This window comes from Oncorhynchus gorbuscha, linkage group LG21 (genome assembly GCF_021184085.1).
Source record: "Oncorhynchus gorbuscha isolate QuinsamMale2020 ecotype Even-year linkage group LG21, OgorEven_v1.0, whole genome shotgun sequence".
In the NCBI taxonomy this organism is placed as follows: Eukaryota; Metazoa; Chordata; class Actinopteri; order Salmoniformes; family Salmonidae; genus Oncorhynchus; species Oncorhynchus gorbuscha.
The window spans coordinates 21,869,427-21,886,656 of record NC_060193.1 but is presented as its reverse complement, the minus strand read 5'-3'; the positions used below and the strand labels follow the sequence as shown (position 1 = coordinate 21,886,656).

The window sequence follows — 17,230 nt, the reverse complement described above, 5'->3', positions numbered from 1 at the left end:
TGGACACCTACTCATTCCAGGGTTTCTCTTCATTTTTCACTATTTTCTACATTGTAGAATAACAGTGAAGACATCACAACTATGAAATAACACATATTGAATCATGTAGTAACCAAAAAAATAAATAAATGTTAAACAAATGAAAATATATTTTATATTTGAGATTCTTCAAAGTAGCAACCCTTTGCCTTGACGACAGCTTTGCACACTCAAACTTTTGACTGGTACTGTATATAAACTACTCTGTATACAAAATAATCATGTCCGGTCTGTACAATACATTTATATCTGAACGTTCTGTTCCACTATACTTTATTAACTTTTAAATCAAATCACACTGTAATGCTGGGAAATCTTTAATGTCCGAGTGAGATTTAACGTGTCGTTGACGGGTTATGACTCAGGACCCGAGGAATGAAGATGAGGGTTCATACCTTGGACTGGACGGGTGGGGTTTCTTGATGGTGATCTCATCAATCCGCGCCTCGTAGATCCTGTTGATGGCTGTGTTGCCCAACTCACACATCAACTACAGCACACAGAGAGAGAGAGGGTGGACATAATTACTTACTTTTGAAAAATGGTGCAATGTGCAGAAATTTCCTGGTTGCAAAAATGTGAATCGTTTGCCTAATTTCAGTTTGTGTGACAAAACAAGCACGTGACTCATTCATTGTACCGTCTGTTTGAAGCGGTTGTATAAAACTGAAATTAAAAGACGCAAAAATGAAACTTAAGACCGGGAAGCATAGAAATAGCGCACATAGAACATATCTACTGCTTCTTAGACTTGCTTTCAATGAGAATGACATATCTATTACTCACATTTCTATGTGCTTTTGGTCAGGTCACCAAAAAAGTATATATTGCAGCTTTAAGAATTGTCTTTACATTGTATGAAAAAAAGCTATGAATTAAGATAATATTTTCTTCAAGAAAGCCATATCTGCTTAGAGCATGTACATAGTCTTACCCTGACCAGCTCTGGTTCCCAGGAGTCCAGGGTGAGGGAGCGTACTTTGGAGAAGTGGACACCCAGACTCCTGTCGGCAGGACACCGAGAAGGGAGTTAGTTACATATTAATGTGTGTGTAATAATGTGTGTGTGTATATATATTACCTGTGTATCCCAGAACAGACGATACAGAGGGTGATCCCCAGGTTAATAGAGGCCCAGTCCGGACCAGGTTCTCCACAGTCGCAGCACTGCCTGTTTCCCGGGATGCCCTGGACCTGATCCAGAGCCTCGCGGCCCCCCGTCTTCTCCTGATCCCCAAACACCCCTCCTCCTGGGCTGCCCGACACTGAGCTGCAACGCTCCCTCTGTGTGTGTGTGAGAGAGAGAGAAAGAGCGGGGGAGAACGAGACAAAGAAAGAGAGAGAGTGTTTCTTTGGAAAAGTAGTTCAATGCATCCAAACTACTTTGTGTTAAATGACAATTAGGCAGGGCTGTTGACAAAAGTAGTTCCAGTCGTTAGCTATACCGTAACATAGCAAACATATCAATAACTACTGAAACCACTATCTCAATTTGAATTTAGTTTAACTACCACCAAGCTACTGCAAAATGTCGTTACACTGCTCGTTGAGCTACATGTCGTTACACTGCTCGTGGAGCTACATGTCGTTACACTGCTCGTGGAGTGTAGTTACATTACTAGTTGAACTACATGTAGTTACATTACTAGTTGAACTACATGTAGTCACTACCCCCCGACACAGAGTGAATAAGGTGTGTGTGTTCTCACTGGGCTGTGTGGGTCTTCTCTGCGTTCCTGGAAGGCTGAGGCTATGCTGTTCTGGACAGCACTGATCCAGCCCTGTTGCTGACGCTCTGAGTCTGCCTGTAACAGACAGCTCCTACACACACACACACAGTAAATACCACACGCCAAAAACTAACATCAATTGCAACATCAGCACACACAGACAAACTGCATGTACACAGACAATACACTCACTTGGACGGTGAGACCACCTCAAAGCAGAATCGTCTCTCGTTGTCAGCGCAGACCTTCACTGTGCACAGACGCAGGTCCTCCATCACCACGGTGGGCTGCTCCTGAGGGAATAGGACACAGGCTGTGAAAGTGTGTGTGTTTTTTTATTCTCTTTGTGTCTGCATGGATTGCTATTAAAAATGCATTGAAAAGTAAAGCAGTGGCTTTCAAAAATTCACCTTGAATTTCTTCTGATAGACCAGTTGATTTTTCTGGATAGAGAACCAGCGCCTACAGTCGTCAGACAGGAGATCAAAAGGAGATGAGAATGAATAATGCAATCACCTTCCTAGGCTGAACCATTAAAAACCTCTCTGGGCACAAAACAACTAGAGCTGAAGAGGGCCAAATAATGGGTGGAAGGAAAAGGCAGTGAATATATCTATATATAAATAAAAGAAAGACACGGGCACAGAGACAGACAGACGAGACACAGAGAGAGACAGACATTAAGCCCCGCCCTCTTCAACATATATATATATCAACGAATTGGCGAGGGCATTAGAAGTCTGAAGCCAAATGTCTATCGTTTACTGATGATCTGATGCTTCTATCCCCAACCAAGGAGGGCCTAAAGCAGCACCTACATCTTCTGCACAGATTCTGTCCACCCTGGGCCCTGACAGTAAATCTCAGTAAGACAAAAATAATGGTGTTCCAAAACAGGTCCAGTCGCCAGGACCACAAATACAAATTCCATTTAGACACCATTGCCCTAGAGCACACAAAAAACTATACATACCTCGGCCTAAACATCAGCGCCACAGGTAATTTCACAGGTAATTTCCACAACGCCATCAAAAGGAACATCAAATTCTACATACCAATTAGGATCTGGCAATTTTTTAAAACTTGAAATCAGTTATAGAACCCATTGTCCTTTATAATTGTGAGATCTGGGGTCTGCTCACCTACCAAGACTTCACAAAATGGGACAAACACCAAATTGAGACTCTACATGCAGAATAATGCAAAAAATATCCTCTGTGTACAATGTAAAACACCAAATAATGCACGAGGATTTGATTTGATTTGAATTCCTGGGGCTCTGTTCACAAACACAAACAGACCCCACAGAGCTCCAGGACAGCAACACAATTAGACCCAGCCAAATCATGAGAAAACAAAAAGAGAATTACTTAACACATTGGAAAGAATTAACAAAAAAATCTGAGTAAACTAGAATGTTATTTGGCCCTAAACAGAGAGTACACAGTGGCAGAATACCTGACTACTGTGACTGACCATTGAGCATAGCCTTGCTATTAAGAAAGGCCGCCGTAGGCAGACTTGGCTCCCAAGAGAAGACAGGCTATGTGCACACAGCCCACAAAATGAGGTGGAAACTGAGCTGCACTTCCTAACCTCCTGCCAAATGTGTGACCATAGAGACACATATTTCCCTCAGATTACACAGAATTCGAAAACAAACCCAATTTTGGGTGAAATGCCAGTGTGTCATCACAGTTGTAAGATTTGTGACCTTTTGCCACAAGAAAAGGTCAACCAGTGAAGAACAAACACCATTGTAAATACAACCCATATTTATGTTTATTTACTTTCCCTTTTGTACTTTAACTACTTGCACATCGTTACAACACTGTATATAGACATAATGACATTTGAAATGTCTTAATTCTTTTGGAACTTCTGTGAGTGTAATGTTCACCGAATATTTTATTTATTTATTATCTACTACACTTACTTTGGCAACGTAAACATGTTTCCCATGGAAATAATGCCCTTGAATTGATAGAGAGAGAGAGAGAGAGAGTCTGGATTCATAATACAAAGTCAAATCATGACCATGAGATCAGTGGTCTTCAGGTTGGGAAGTCAGAGCTCTAGAAAGAGGCCCGAGTTCCCGAGTTGGAATTCCAAGTCCGAGTTCCCAGCTGTTTTGAACGTGGCAAGTGAGTGATGGCGAGAGCAAGAGAGAGAGAGAGAGCAAGAGAGAGCAAGAGAGAGCGAAAGAGGGGGAGAACAACATACAGCACAGAAACAGAGAAAGAGAGAGGGAAATCAAAAGGTAACATACCTGCTCCAGGTCTTGAAGGCATTGCTAGCTCTCTTATACAGGTAGCCCTCCATGGCGATACCGTTGGGTGCATCAGCACAGAAATCCATTAAGGAGTTATCATACGAGACATCCTACCAACACATCAAACATATACGTGACTGTTGGGAAGGGATGTTATAGTATCAGGACAGAAATCCATTAAGGAGTTATCATACGAGACATCCTAACAACACATCAAACATATACGTGACTGTTGGGAAGGGATGTTAGTATCAGCACAGAAATCCATTAAGGAGTTATCATACGAGACATCCTACCAACACATCAAACATATACGTGACTGTTGGGAAGGGATGTTAGTATCAGCACAGAAATCCATTAAGGAGTTATCATACGAGACATCCTACCAACACATCAAACATATACGTGACTGTTGGGAAGGGATGTTAGTATCAGGACAGAAATCCATTAAGGAGTTATCATACGAGACATCCTACCAACACATCAAACATATACGTGACTGTTGGGAAGGGATGTTAGTATCAGCACAGAAATCCATTAAGGAGTTATCATACGAGACATCCTACCAACACATCAAACATATACGTGACTGTTGGGAAGGGATGTTAGTATCAGCACAGAAATCCATTAAGGAGTTATCATACGAGACATCCTACCAACACATCAAACATATACGTGACTGTTGGGAAGGGATGTTAGTATCAGCACAGAAATCCATTAAGGAGTTATCATACGAGACATCCTAACAACACATCAAACATATACGTGACTGTTGGGAAGGGATGTTAGTATCAGCACAGAAATCCATTAAGGAGTTATCATACGAGACATCCTACCAACACATCAAACATATACGTGACTGTTGGGAAGGGATGTTAGTATCAGCACAGAAATCCATTAAGGAGTTATCATACGAGACATCCTACCAACACATCAAACATATACGTGACTGTTGGGAAGGGATGTTAGTATCAGGACGGAAATATAATCTTAATGCCGTGGTACCAGTTGATCCCAAGCTATGTTTGAAATAAAATTATGTCGTAAGGTCTTCCTGTCTACATGGCCTTGGAAAGTATTCAGACCCCTTGATTCTTTCCACATTTTGTTACGTTACAGCCTTATTCTAAAAATGATTACTTTTTTGGCCCTCAATCTACACACAATACCCCACAATAACTAAGCGAAAACAGGTTGTAGGAAACGTTTTAAGTATTCAGACACTTTGCTATGATCCCTGAGATGTTTCTACAACTTGATTGGAGTCCAACTGTTGCAAATTCAATTGATTGGACATGATTTGGAAAGGCACACATCTGTCTATTTACGGTCCCACAGTTGACAGTACATGTCAGAGCAAAAACCAAGGCATGAGGTCGAGGGAATTGTCTGTAGAGCTCAGAGACAGGATTGTGTCGAGGCACAGATCTGGGGAAGGGTACCAAAACAATTCAGCAGCATTGAAGGTACCCAAGAACACAGGGGCCTCCATTATTCTTAAATGTAAGAAGTTTGGAACCACCAAGACTCTTCCTGGAGCTGGCCGCCCGGTCAAACTGAGCAATCGGGGGAGAAGGGCCTTGTTCAGGGAGATGACCAAGAACCTGATGGTCTCTCTGACAGAGCTCCAGAGTTCTTCTGTGGAGATGGGAGAACATTCCAGAAGGACAACCATCTCTGCAGCACTCCATCAATCTGGCCTTTATGGTAAAGTGGACAGATGGAAGACACGACAGCCCGCTTGGAGTTTGCCAAAAGTACTGAGTAAAGGGTCTGAATACTTAGCTAAGTGTCATGTATTTCCTTTTTTTAAATATATATATATATATATATACAAAAAAAACAGTTTTTGTTTTGTCATTATGGGGTATTGTGTGAAGATTGATGAGGGGAAAAAACGATTTAATCCATTTTAGAATAAGGCTGTAACGTAAAAAAATGTGGGAAAGGTAAAGGGGTCTGAAGAGTTTCCGAAGGCACTGTATGTCCTCAGAGGATGGAGAGCTAGCGTAATCACATGGAAGCCATCATGGCGGTCTGTGATTAGCTTCTTTCTTTACTGTAGTGTTTGGTTCCAGCCGTGTTTACCTTTTTCTTAATGGCAGCGTGTCTCTGTTCCATGTCTCTCTTCTCCCTTGCGGAATTCAACACTAGTTGAGTGTGCTGTGTATGAGAGAGAGAGAGAGAGAGGGAGAGAGAGAGAGAGAAAGTCAGGCACAATCAATTTGATTTAAAAACTTTAAAAATCCAATAAAACAGTAACGAGTATCTTGATACTGGCCCTGTTTCCTTGCCACGATACTAACTTCTTTAGGAAAACAGCCCTAACGTTTGAAACAAGGATCATTATGTTGTCATCCAGTCACATTTATTCATTTTCCAAGAAATAGCAACAAAAATGTTTACATACAACAGGTTTCTAAAAGACCGAAGAGTTGTCTACTTTGTGTTCTCATATTAGCCGTTGAAACACATATTGCGATACTAGTATGGCCACAGCCCAAGAATCCAATATTTCAAATGATCCACACTATCCTAAATAACACACAGCGGTTCAGCATGATAGGTCCGTTCAGTCAGGCAACAAAATAAAGATAATAATGTACACAGTATACTGGACAGTATGTTTTTGGATATGGAGTTGTAAAGATGAATGTAGAAACTGTTGAGGAAAATCAGGCGAGGAGGTAAAGGGCTTCAGGCTTGTACAGCGTTCAGGTGGAGGTCAAGGGAGTCCTTCACTCCAGACTTCCTCCTCTGGGGAAAACAGGAAGGAGGAAGTGCTAAACCTCTCCCAACTTCTGGCCGATGGATCGAGGAAAACTCTCCAGCAGCTTCGTATGGCAGTATTACTTTCACTCCCTCTCTCTTTCGCATAAAGATTTCAGATGACCCAGCTGCCTTTAAGCAACTTCGCTCTCATTCTTTCCCTCTCTCATTCTGCCTCGCAATCCTTCACCATTTCCTGTAACAGCAGGAAGAGCTAAAAAAAAAAATCAGTCTTTGTGGCTTTAAAATGGTCCGGTGAAAGGTGACTTGCTTCCCGGTTTCGAGCTGCACTCGGCTGTGCAGACTAATTAACACACGGGTTAGTTGTAGTCTACTGTTGAGCTCCATGTATGGCAGCACGTCCAGTTATGCCACAGTGCCCCTCCAGCGTAGCACTGACATCACTGTATGACCAGATGAAAACATGCAAGCACATGGACCGACACACACACACTTTCTAACTCATGTGTAATAGTTCCTGCTGATGGTGCCCACACTGTTTCCTGTCACGACGAGAGGGACTTCACCTTGTGAATTCCTCGTCCCTCCTGGCAACATTATTAGGACTCGTGTACTAATTCATCCATGGAATCAACTGCTAAAATAAACCTTCCGTCGAAGACAGGGGTTCCCAACCTAGGGGTCGCGACCCACATATTGGGTGTGCCAACGCAGGACCTTCCTTGATTTTTTTTTTTTAAATAAAAAAAAACAATTACAATTCATGATTGTTTATACTGATCTAAAACTACGCATAAATCTGCGATGCTTAAGGCTAGAAACAAGCTGAGGAGGAAGACGCGATATCTTTGGTTTATCTCTATGACATTCAGAATTCAGAAGCTGAGCTTCGACCTTCTAAAGTCGAGGAGCCAAAGAAATTGGATTTTGCTTGGGAAGTCCCCTTATACAATGTGGGACTCTGTCGCAATCAATTGATCTATTAACTTTCTGTAAAAGAGAATATGTATAATTAAATTAAAAACAGAAATCATATATTTGGTAGCGGAATACCATTTGAGGAAATCAGGTCTAGCCTTTATTTTCCTTATCCATTAAATATCCTATCTATAAGAGTCTTGTTAAACTATTGAAAATAGCAGGAACTTTGCTTCAAAAACAAACTGATTCCTAGGTCGCTCAAATTAAACTAAATCAAGCTGGTGGTGTTTTTATTAGAGGCTAAAACTTTTTTTTTAAAGGGGAGGGAATGCAGCGTGCCATTTCTCTAATGTAAAACACAAAAAGTGCCCTGGGGAGAAAAGGAAAGCTGATCTAAGAGAAGAAGTCATTCCCCTCCTCTTCCACTCACTTTCATTAAACTATTTTACTTCACTCTCTCTGCTCGCTAATGTCAACATCTGAACAACATGCACTGCCATTTGGAGTCATTGTTAATGTTGGAAATGATTATTGCAGCTGGAAACGGCTGATTTTTTAAATGGAATATCTACATAGGAGTACAGAGGCCCCATTATCAGCAACTATCACTCCTGTGTTCCAATGGCACGTTGTGTTAACTAATCCAAGTTGATCATTTTAAACTGCACCTGTACATAGCCCATCTGTAAACAGTCCATCTATCTACCTCATCCCCATACTGTATTTATTTATTCATCCTGCTCCTTTGCACCCCAGTATCTCTACTTGCACATTCATCTTCTGCCGATCTACCATTCCAGTGTTTTAATTGCTATATTGTAATTACTTTGCCACCATGGCCTATTTATTGCCTTAACTCCCTTATCACACCTCATTTGCACACACTGTGTAGTACTTTTTTGTTTTCTTTTTTTCTACTGTATTATTGCAGGTATGTTTAGTTTATTCCATGTGTAACAGTTGTTGTATGTGTCGAATTGCTATGCTTTATCTTGGTCAGGTCGCAGTTGCAAATGAGAACTTTTTCTCAACTAGCCCACCTGGCTAAATAAAGGTGAAATAAAATAAAAATGTTAAAAGGCTAGAAAATCAATAGAAAATTATTTTGCAATTATGTTAGCACAGCTGAAAATTGTTGTCTGATTAAAGAAACAATAAAAATGGCCTTCTTTAGACTAGTTGAGTATCTGGAGCATCAGCATTTATGAGTTTGATTACAGGCTCAAAATGGCCAGAAACAAAGACCTTTCTTCTGAAACTCGTCAGTCTATTCTTGTTCTGAGAAATGAAGGCTATTTCATGCGAGAAATGTCCAAGAAACTGAAGATCTCGTACAACGCTGTGTACTACTCCCTTCACAGAACAGTGCAAACGGGCTTTAACCAGAATAGAAAGAGGAGTGGGAGGCCCCGGTGCACAACTGAGCAAGAGGACAAGTACATTCGTGTCTCTACTTTGAGAAACAGACTCCTCACAAGTCCTCAACTGGCAGCTTCATTAAATAGTACCCGCAAGACATCGGTCTCAATGTCAACAGTGAAGAGGTGACTCCTTGATGCTGGCTTTCTATGCAGAGTTGCAAAGAAAAAGCCATATCTCAGACTGGCCAATAAAAATAAAAGATTAAGATGGGCAAAAGAACACAGATACTGGACAGAGGAAGATTGTAAAAAAAGTGTTATGGACAGACGAATCTAAGTTTGAGGTGTTTGGATCACAAAGCATGGTGGAGACAACGTGATGGTCTGGGGGTGCTTTGGTGATGGTAAAGTGGGATATTTGTACAGGGTAAAAGGGATCTTGAAGAAGGAAGGCTATCACTCCATTTTGTAACACCATGCCCTACCCTGTGGACAGCTCTTAATTGGTACCAATTTCCTTCTACAACAGGACAATGACCCAAAGCACAGCTGCAAGAACTATTTAGGGAAGAAGCAGTCAGCTAGTATTCTATCTATAATGGAGTGGCCAGCACAGTCACCGGATCTCAACCCTATTGAGCTGTTGTGGGAGCATCTTGACCGTATGGTACGTAAGAAGTGCCCGTCAAGCCAATCCAACTTGTGGGAGGTGCTTCAGGAAGCATGGGGTGAAATCTCTTCAGATTACCTCAACAAATTGACAACTAGAATGCCAAAAGTCTTTATGGCTGTAATTTCTGCAAATGGAGGATTCTTTGACGAAAGCGAAGTTTGAAATAACAATTGTGTCCTTCAATTTAAAAAAAATCATTATTTATAACCTTGTCAACATCTTGACTATATTTCCTTCTCATTTCGCAACTCATTTCATGTATGTTTTCATGGAAAACAAGGACATTTCTAAGCGAGCCCAATCTTTTGAACGGTAGTGTGCTTGAACAGATCCCTTCCTTCATGAATTTGGTTTATCCAACACACTTCTCCCTTTCCGGCTCACTCCTGTCCTTGAGCTGTTCTTGTCTGTTGATGTTCTGTGTTATGTCATGTTTCATATTTAGTGTTGGACCCCAGGAAGAGTAGCTGCTGCTTTTGCAACATCTAATGGGAATCCTAATAAACCCCCCCACCCAAAAAAAAAATCCCCCACTTGTCCTCGTTACCTCTTCACTCAGGGTGCGTCGATAGTCGGCCAGCTCAGAGAGGGACTGGTGACCTTGTTGGAAGAACTGGGACTGGGCTTCCATCATAGACACCATCTGACAGAAACCCAGAATAAAACTTCATCGTACACTCAAGACGAAACAATACGTGCAGCCCCAAAGACAAGTCGGCAAATCATTAGACACCCACGTGTGGACTCGACCACGCCACACTTGAAATATTCCCGACGATAAAAGTTCCCACGTCATGAAACTCACCGCCATCAGAATGTCGGTCTTCTTCTTGGCCTCGATGACATTGATCTTGGAAAGAGGACGAGTGAGTGAACAGGAGAGAGACAGAACATGTGTGTTGGTGTGACTGCAGCTAGTTCTAACCAGTGGGTATTAATAGCTACCAGCCTGCTACAGGGAAACCCAAAGGCAATGCTGTACACATGTCACTAAGCAGAGGTGCTGTTGCATATTTTATCAATGCCATTTGTTAGAAACATGTCCTGGTCCTCCTGACAAATCTCTTATGTAAAATTCTCTCTAGTATTTGGTTTGAGGCCTTCCAGTAGTGGCATATCATCAAACAGAAAGCAAGCAGTGTAATGAACAAGATTCCAACATGAGCTGGAGACTACAATTGTTAGTTTCAACACTAGTCGTCTGTAACTCAATTCCAGGCAAACCACTTCAAACCAGGCCCAATGTGTGTGAGCGCGTGCATGCGAGTGTGTAAGTGAATATTTTGTCTGTAGCATCCTTACCATCAATTAACCAAGTTTGGTCCTTCCCCAAAATACACTCTCATCCAGCTTTGATGACCTCACCTGCAGTACGTAGTCGAGGGCCCCGGAACGGAAGGTCTTGCGGGCGTTGAGGAGGGCGTGGCTGGCTTCCTCCACCTCGTGCTGTTTCCCCCGGGGGGCCTGAGCGTTCCTGCCCAACGCCGCCTCCAGACTCTCACTGCCCCGCTCAAACTCCTTACGCACATCCTTGAACCGACGCACGTCCCTGGGAGAAGGGGGAGGGGGAGAGAGGGGTGAATGACGTGGGTGTGACTGGGGGGGTGCTGTGACACCAGTCTATGGTAGTGGTTTGAAACGATACTAAATTATTAAGGAGTGCCAGACTCACTCACTCTTTCACAAAACTCTGCAGTTTCAACTTCACCGACTTCTGTGTGGTCTCAATCACTTCCTAGGAGAAAAAGAGAGTGAGAGAAATAGAGGGAAAGAAGGGGGTGGGTTAAATGGAGCGAGAGAGAGAGAGGGGGAGAGGAAGAGAAAGAAAGAGAGGGATACTCAGACACCTGACATTTAAAAGTGGTTGCTACAGTAACTAACGTTGTTGGCAAGCGATGCACAGTAGAGGAGTCCAACTCACCCCCTGAGCTTCCAGAATCACTTCCAGCTTCTGGGAGAATTTCTCCAAACACTCCTATGAGAAAAGAACACGGAATGAGTTTAACTTATTCAATGGTTGAATACAATACAACTTCCACTTACATTTGAGTCATTTAGCAGAAGGTCAATTAGAGTTAAGTGCCTTAAGGGCACATCAGCAGATTTTTCACCCCATCCCCGAGTTGGGGATTTGAACCAGCAATCTTTTGGTTACCGGCCTAATGCTCTTAACCGCCAGGCTACCTGCCACCCTTCCCTTCATAAGAATGTACTATGATAAAGACATAATTATAAACTGGGTGGTTAAAACCCTGAATGCTGATTGGCTGACAGCCGTGGTATATCAGACCATATACCACGTGTATTTCAAAATATGTATTTTTACTGCTCTAATTACGTTGGAAAACAGTTTATAATAGAAATAAGGCACGGGGGGGTGTGGTATATGGCCAATATACCACAGCTAATGGTTGTATCCAGGCACTCCGCGATGCCTGGATACATAACAGCACTTAGCCGTGGTATATTGGCCATATGCCACACCCCCTCGTGCCTTATTTCTTAAGCATATAACACTAACCACAACACTATGTAATAGCTCTATCTACAGATCGGCCACTCATACACTGATCCCAAATCAGTGGTTCGAGTGTAGCTCCCAGCATCTCTATAGACTCACCCCCATCATGTTGTCCCCAGAACAGTGGTGGCCCAGCTCTTTGAGCCCTGTGACAAAGCTCTTGCTGGTCTGACAGTAGGCCCTGCCAGCCTCCAGCATGGAGTGGCACTGCTTCACCAGCTACACAATAACACAATGTGTCAGGGTTCAACACAACACAACTCCATGTTGCAAAAGACGTGGAAACACACTACAATGCACACAGCATGACACAACATTTCAGTATGACATGGGGCAACACGGCATGACATCGCCGACAAATATGACCACTGTCCAGACGCAGAACGGGTTGAGAATCACAGGAATCGGAACATTGATGACCAAAGTATGCATCTGAAAATGTTATGCGCACCAATCCCTTCAGGGAATTTGACAGTACGATTGACAGTACAATGTGTGGTCAGTTACTTTTTCCTCTGGTAACAATGGGGTGGGGAAGCAGCACTGGAGTTAGTTCCCTTCAACTCAGGTGAAACACCATGTCTGTCACAGTTCATAGTCACTGCTAAGAGGAAGAAACTGACCCTGTCCAGCTACTTCCTCTACGGTCTGGATGGCTGGGTGTATGTTTCTAGAAGTAGTGGTTAGATACTGGGAGCATAACGGAAAAGCGGGGAGGTTTGGAGAGAACTTTGTGTGTGTGTGTGTGTGTGTGTGTGTGTGTGTGTGTGTGTGTGTGTGTGTGTGTGTGTGTGTGTGTGTGTGTGTGTGTGTGTGTGTGTGTGTGTGTGTGTGTGTGTGTGTGTCTCTCACCTTTTCTAATCGCGTCTCCAATTCACTGACATCTCCTTCCACCACTTCAATGTCCGCCCTGGATGAAACACAGACACACGTCGCCACATTACTCGGCACATTAAGCAACACCACCACAGACAGAGGGTCTTGTCCAACGCCTCCACACCATCCTGGTCTGAATGTTGATCTGCTTTGCACAGTGCTAGCCGATCTACAGTAGAAATGTCTGTGGCTGTGGTATCGGAAGTCATGAGAGTCCATTCACCAACAGTACACATGACGCTTCAAATGATATCTGGTACGGTTTATAAAATGGGCCTGTCAGAAGGGCAGTGGAAGGAGATTGTGACTGTTAGAACAGAGGAGATACTGACTCACAGACTTTCTCACGTCAACAGCCCAACAGTGTGGTTTCTGCTGCCTTCCACCAAAGACAGAGACTGAGAAAGCACAAAGACAAAAAAAGAGAGAGCGAGAGAAGGAGCGCAGCAGATGGAGAGAGAGACAGTGACAGAGCGAGAGACAGTGACAGAGCGAGAGACAGTGACAGAGCGAGAGATAGTGACAGAGCGAGAGATAGTGACAGAGCGAGAGATAGTGACAGAGCGAGAGATAGTGACAGAGCGAGAGATAGTGACAGAGAGTGACAGAGAGAGCTATGAGAGAGAGACTCGGTGATCATAGCCTTGCTATTGAGAAAGGCCGCCGAAGGCAGACCTGGCTCTGAAGAGAAGACAGGCTATGTGCACACTGCCCACAAAATGAGGTGGAAACTGAGCTGCACTTCCTAACTTCCTGCCAAATGTATGACCATATTAGAGAGACATATTTCCCTCAGATTACACAGACTCAAAGAATTCGAAAACAAATCCAATTTTGATAAACTCCCATATCTATTGGGTGAAATACCACAGTGTGCAATCAGAGCAGCAAGATTTATGACGTGTTGCCAAAAGAAAAGGGCAACCAGTTAAGAACAAGCATCATTGTAAATCCAACCTATATTTACGTTTATTTATTTTCCCTTTTGTACATTACTACAACACTGTATATATACATAATATGACATTTGAAATGTCTTTTGTAAGTGTAATGTTTACTGTTAATATTTTATTATTTATTTCTCTTTTGTTTATCATCTATTTCACTTGCTTTGGCAATGTAAACATGTTTCCCATGCCAATCAAGTCCCTTAAATTGAAATTGAATTAAGAGCTATGAGAGAGAGAAAGAGCTGAGAGAGAGGGTTATGAGAGAGACAGTGGCTGCAGTTTATTTAGCTCAGTACGGTTGACATTGAAATGGGACTAGCATGACAGGGGTACCAATACAAGACTGACAAAGGTTTGGTGGGGGGACAAAAGACAGTAGAAAAGAAAACTTTGAATAAGAGCAAAGATAGGCTTTGTTCCGTCCTCATCAATTCTGTGTCATTAGACACACATATTCATTACCCTCTGAAAGTGTGTGTGTGTGTGTGTGTGTGTGTGTGTGTGTGTGTGTGTGTGTGTGTGTGTGTGTGTGTGTGTGTGTGTGTGTGTGTGTGTGTGTGTGTGTGTGTGTGTGTGTGTGTGTGTGTGTGTGTGTGTGTGTGTGTGTGTGTGTGTGTGTGTGTGTGTGTGTGTGTGTGTGTGTGTGTGTGTGTGTGTGTGTGTGTGTGTGTGTGTGCAAGGTGATACTAAGGTGATTAAACTGCCTATGCAGTAAGTGTGCCTGAGAGAGAGACTTCAAGTTTCCATAGCGATCCACCCCCCAAAAAAAACACACTTCCTGTCTCTTGTTTATCACGTCAGTATCTCTCCCTTCACTTCCTGTTCTACTCCACAACCCCAGGCCGCCCCCAGTTACCTAGCAACGGGAGGCAGACTTTTGTATACTGCGGTAGCCTCTCTTTTCCACTTTCATTCATCTTTCCCGAGATGTCCCTCTCTCTCTCTCTCTCTCTCTCTCTCTCTCTCTCTCTCTTCTATCCTTCTTTCACTTCTCTCTTTTTCTATTCTTTCAAAGCCTCTTTTCTCCAAATGTCGCCCTCTCCTCCCTCTCCAGTCCTTCACACTAGCGGTGTGTGAATATGAAGGCCTACCAGAGTTCGACCACGGCCTACATCTAAAACCTCCTCCCCCTCTCTCTCTCTCTGTGTTCTCCGTCAAATGAGACCTCACCGCTGCAGAATGCACCAATGACTGCCGCAAACATGTCAAACTTTCCGTCACTGCGTGTTCCTCTCAGAGGGACCGTGAGCCAAGAATGAAGAAGAGAGCGAGAGAGAGAGAGAGAGAGAACAGAAAGAGAGAGAGAAAGATAGGGACAGAGAGAAAGAACGAGAAAGAAAGAGTGAGAAAAATATTTGTAAAAAAGGTCTTGCAAGGTTAATCAAACAAGAATTAAGATAAAACAGCAGAGTCCGAGAGACAAAGAGCAAGAGAGTCTAACCACTGTCACGTCTTCTGCTCTGCCAGCTAAAGAAAAGGGAGGCACGCCCAATGCAACAAACCTCTTATTAGCTACATTCAAAACCCAAAAATACATTTCCCTTTTGGTCTTATGTTGCGTTTCTTTCAGAGGTGAAATAAATACAGTTTTGACTCTCTGAAAGAGAATAGGCCAAGCGGAGGTTGGTGTGCTGCATGCGTACATTGTCCTACAACCATCTATGCTCCTAAATAGTCTGCTTTGTGACCTAGAATTTTGATTAGCACCAATGCACCTAATACATGAACAGCAAAAGTCAACATTAGTGTTTTGCGTCCGGTATGGCTGATGTTACATCTGTATCATACCCGTGTTAACTAACTTTTTAAAGTTGGGAGCACCAGTGCTACAAATTAAAGAGTCATGTTAGTTGTATAATACTCATTCATTCCAGCACTCAAAAACCATCCAAAACAATGAGAAAAGGCAGTGTCTCGCCACAGTGTCAATGGTCAAAGACACTCATTCGACTCAGCACAGTGATAAATGTGACCCCAGGCAAGAGGCAAGACCCCAAACTATCTGCAGGGCTGACACTCATTTGACAAGTTCCTCATGTGGTTGTGCTGACTGAACTACAATGGTGTAGCCTAACACACTCTAGGCCCATATGCCAACTCAGGATAATATTGTTCAGGTAGCTTTGACCTAAAAAATCAAATTTAAAAAAAGAATGTCATCACTTCTCTATTTCCTCAGGGTGGATGCAAGCCTCATGTCATAATTATACCCTCTGTGGACATGTGACATTTCTGAAACCATCTGGATAATGTATTGCAAAAACATAAGAGGAGACCTACCCTTTAAATCGTGTATTCTAACTTATTTGAACTGTAATAAAATGGTAGTCGCATACATTTATGCGCCGCTCACAAAATAGCTCTCACCTTACAATGTAACCAAATGAATAATGCATATATGTAGACTGTTGACTAAGTCATAAAACATTTTTTTATCCATTGGCTAATCTAGATTTACCTGAATCGGGGAGAGTCTTTGAGACACTCTTCAAAGTCCAGTTTGACAGTCATCCTTCAGTTGGTTTGATACAAATTACACCAACAACGCAAACGCAACTATTTCTATTGGTATTGAATGACATGGGACAGTGGGTGCGAAAATCAAATATAGGTTATATAGCCATATGTAAGGTATAATATCTTACATATTAAAAATATATTGCATTGTTTGTAGGTTTTTCCATAAATAACCTGTGTTCTCTTGAATTATATTCTTCTCGACATCAAATCATGACATTAGGTGTCAGTGAATCACTCGAATCGCGCCTCTCTCTTATTGGACTAATATGTTATTACTGAATTGATTAGAACAATTTAAATAATCAAATAACTGCAAACGATTAGTTCATGATAAACACGTTTCTCCACTTCGCTCATGTTAGCTCCTTTTTCTCTGTACTTTGATGTGCCCTTGCGTCACGAAAATTACGAAAAAATGCCCCAAAATCTTATCGCAAGTGTTGATCATTCCACCGTGAATAATCCAACATCAATAAAAACACATGAACCGCTGTTGCAAATAAGATTTAACAATCAATGGAATTTCCACTCGAAGCCCCCCAGGGTGGCGAAGGTGCCACTGTAACTCTACAATCCTTTTCTATCTCTCTCACCCGGCCGGTCCACCCACTCACACTATTTCCGGGTATGCAAGTGC

At 42.5% G+C, this 17,230-nt stretch overlaps 1 protein-coding gene across 1 annotated transcript in view; it reads right to left on the bottom strand.

The window, feature by feature from the left end:
• The window catches only part of acap1 (ArfGAP with coiled-coil, ankyrin repeat and PH domains 1), a 28,620-nt gene extending 11,390 nt beyond the window's left edge, over nt 1-17,230 (bottom strand). The window contains exons 1-16 of the mRNA XM_046319160.1: nt 16,532-17,230; nt 13,100-13,157; nt 12,347-12,466; nt 11,648-11,701; nt 11,403-11,461; nt 11,092-11,275; nt 10,532-10,576; nt 10,274-10,369; nt 6,130-6,204; nt 4,039-4,151; nt 2,180-2,231; nt 1,962-2,062; nt 1,749-1,860; nt 1,121-1,323; nt 974-1,043; nt 435-529 (exon numbers count right to left, since the gene is read on the bottom strand). Of these exons, the coding sequence (XP_046175116.1) occupies nt 435-529; nt 974-1,043; nt 1,121-1,323; nt 1,749-1,860; nt 1,962-2,062; nt 2,180-2,231; nt 4,039-4,151; nt 6,130-6,204; nt 10,274-10,369; nt 10,532-10,576; nt 11,092-11,275; nt 11,403-11,461; nt 11,648-11,701; nt 12,347-12,466; nt 13,100-13,157; nt 16,532-16,584 (1,490 nt within the window). The 5' untranslated portion in view covers nt 16,585-17,230. The remainder of the gene's footprint in view (nt 1-434; nt 530-973; nt 1,044-1,120; nt 1,324-1,748; nt 1,861-1,961; nt 2,063-2,179; nt 2,232-4,038; nt 4,152-6,129; nt 6,205-10,273; nt 10,370-10,531; nt 10,577-11,091; nt 11,276-11,402; nt 11,462-11,647; nt 11,702-12,346; nt 12,467-13,099; nt 13,158-16,531) is intronic.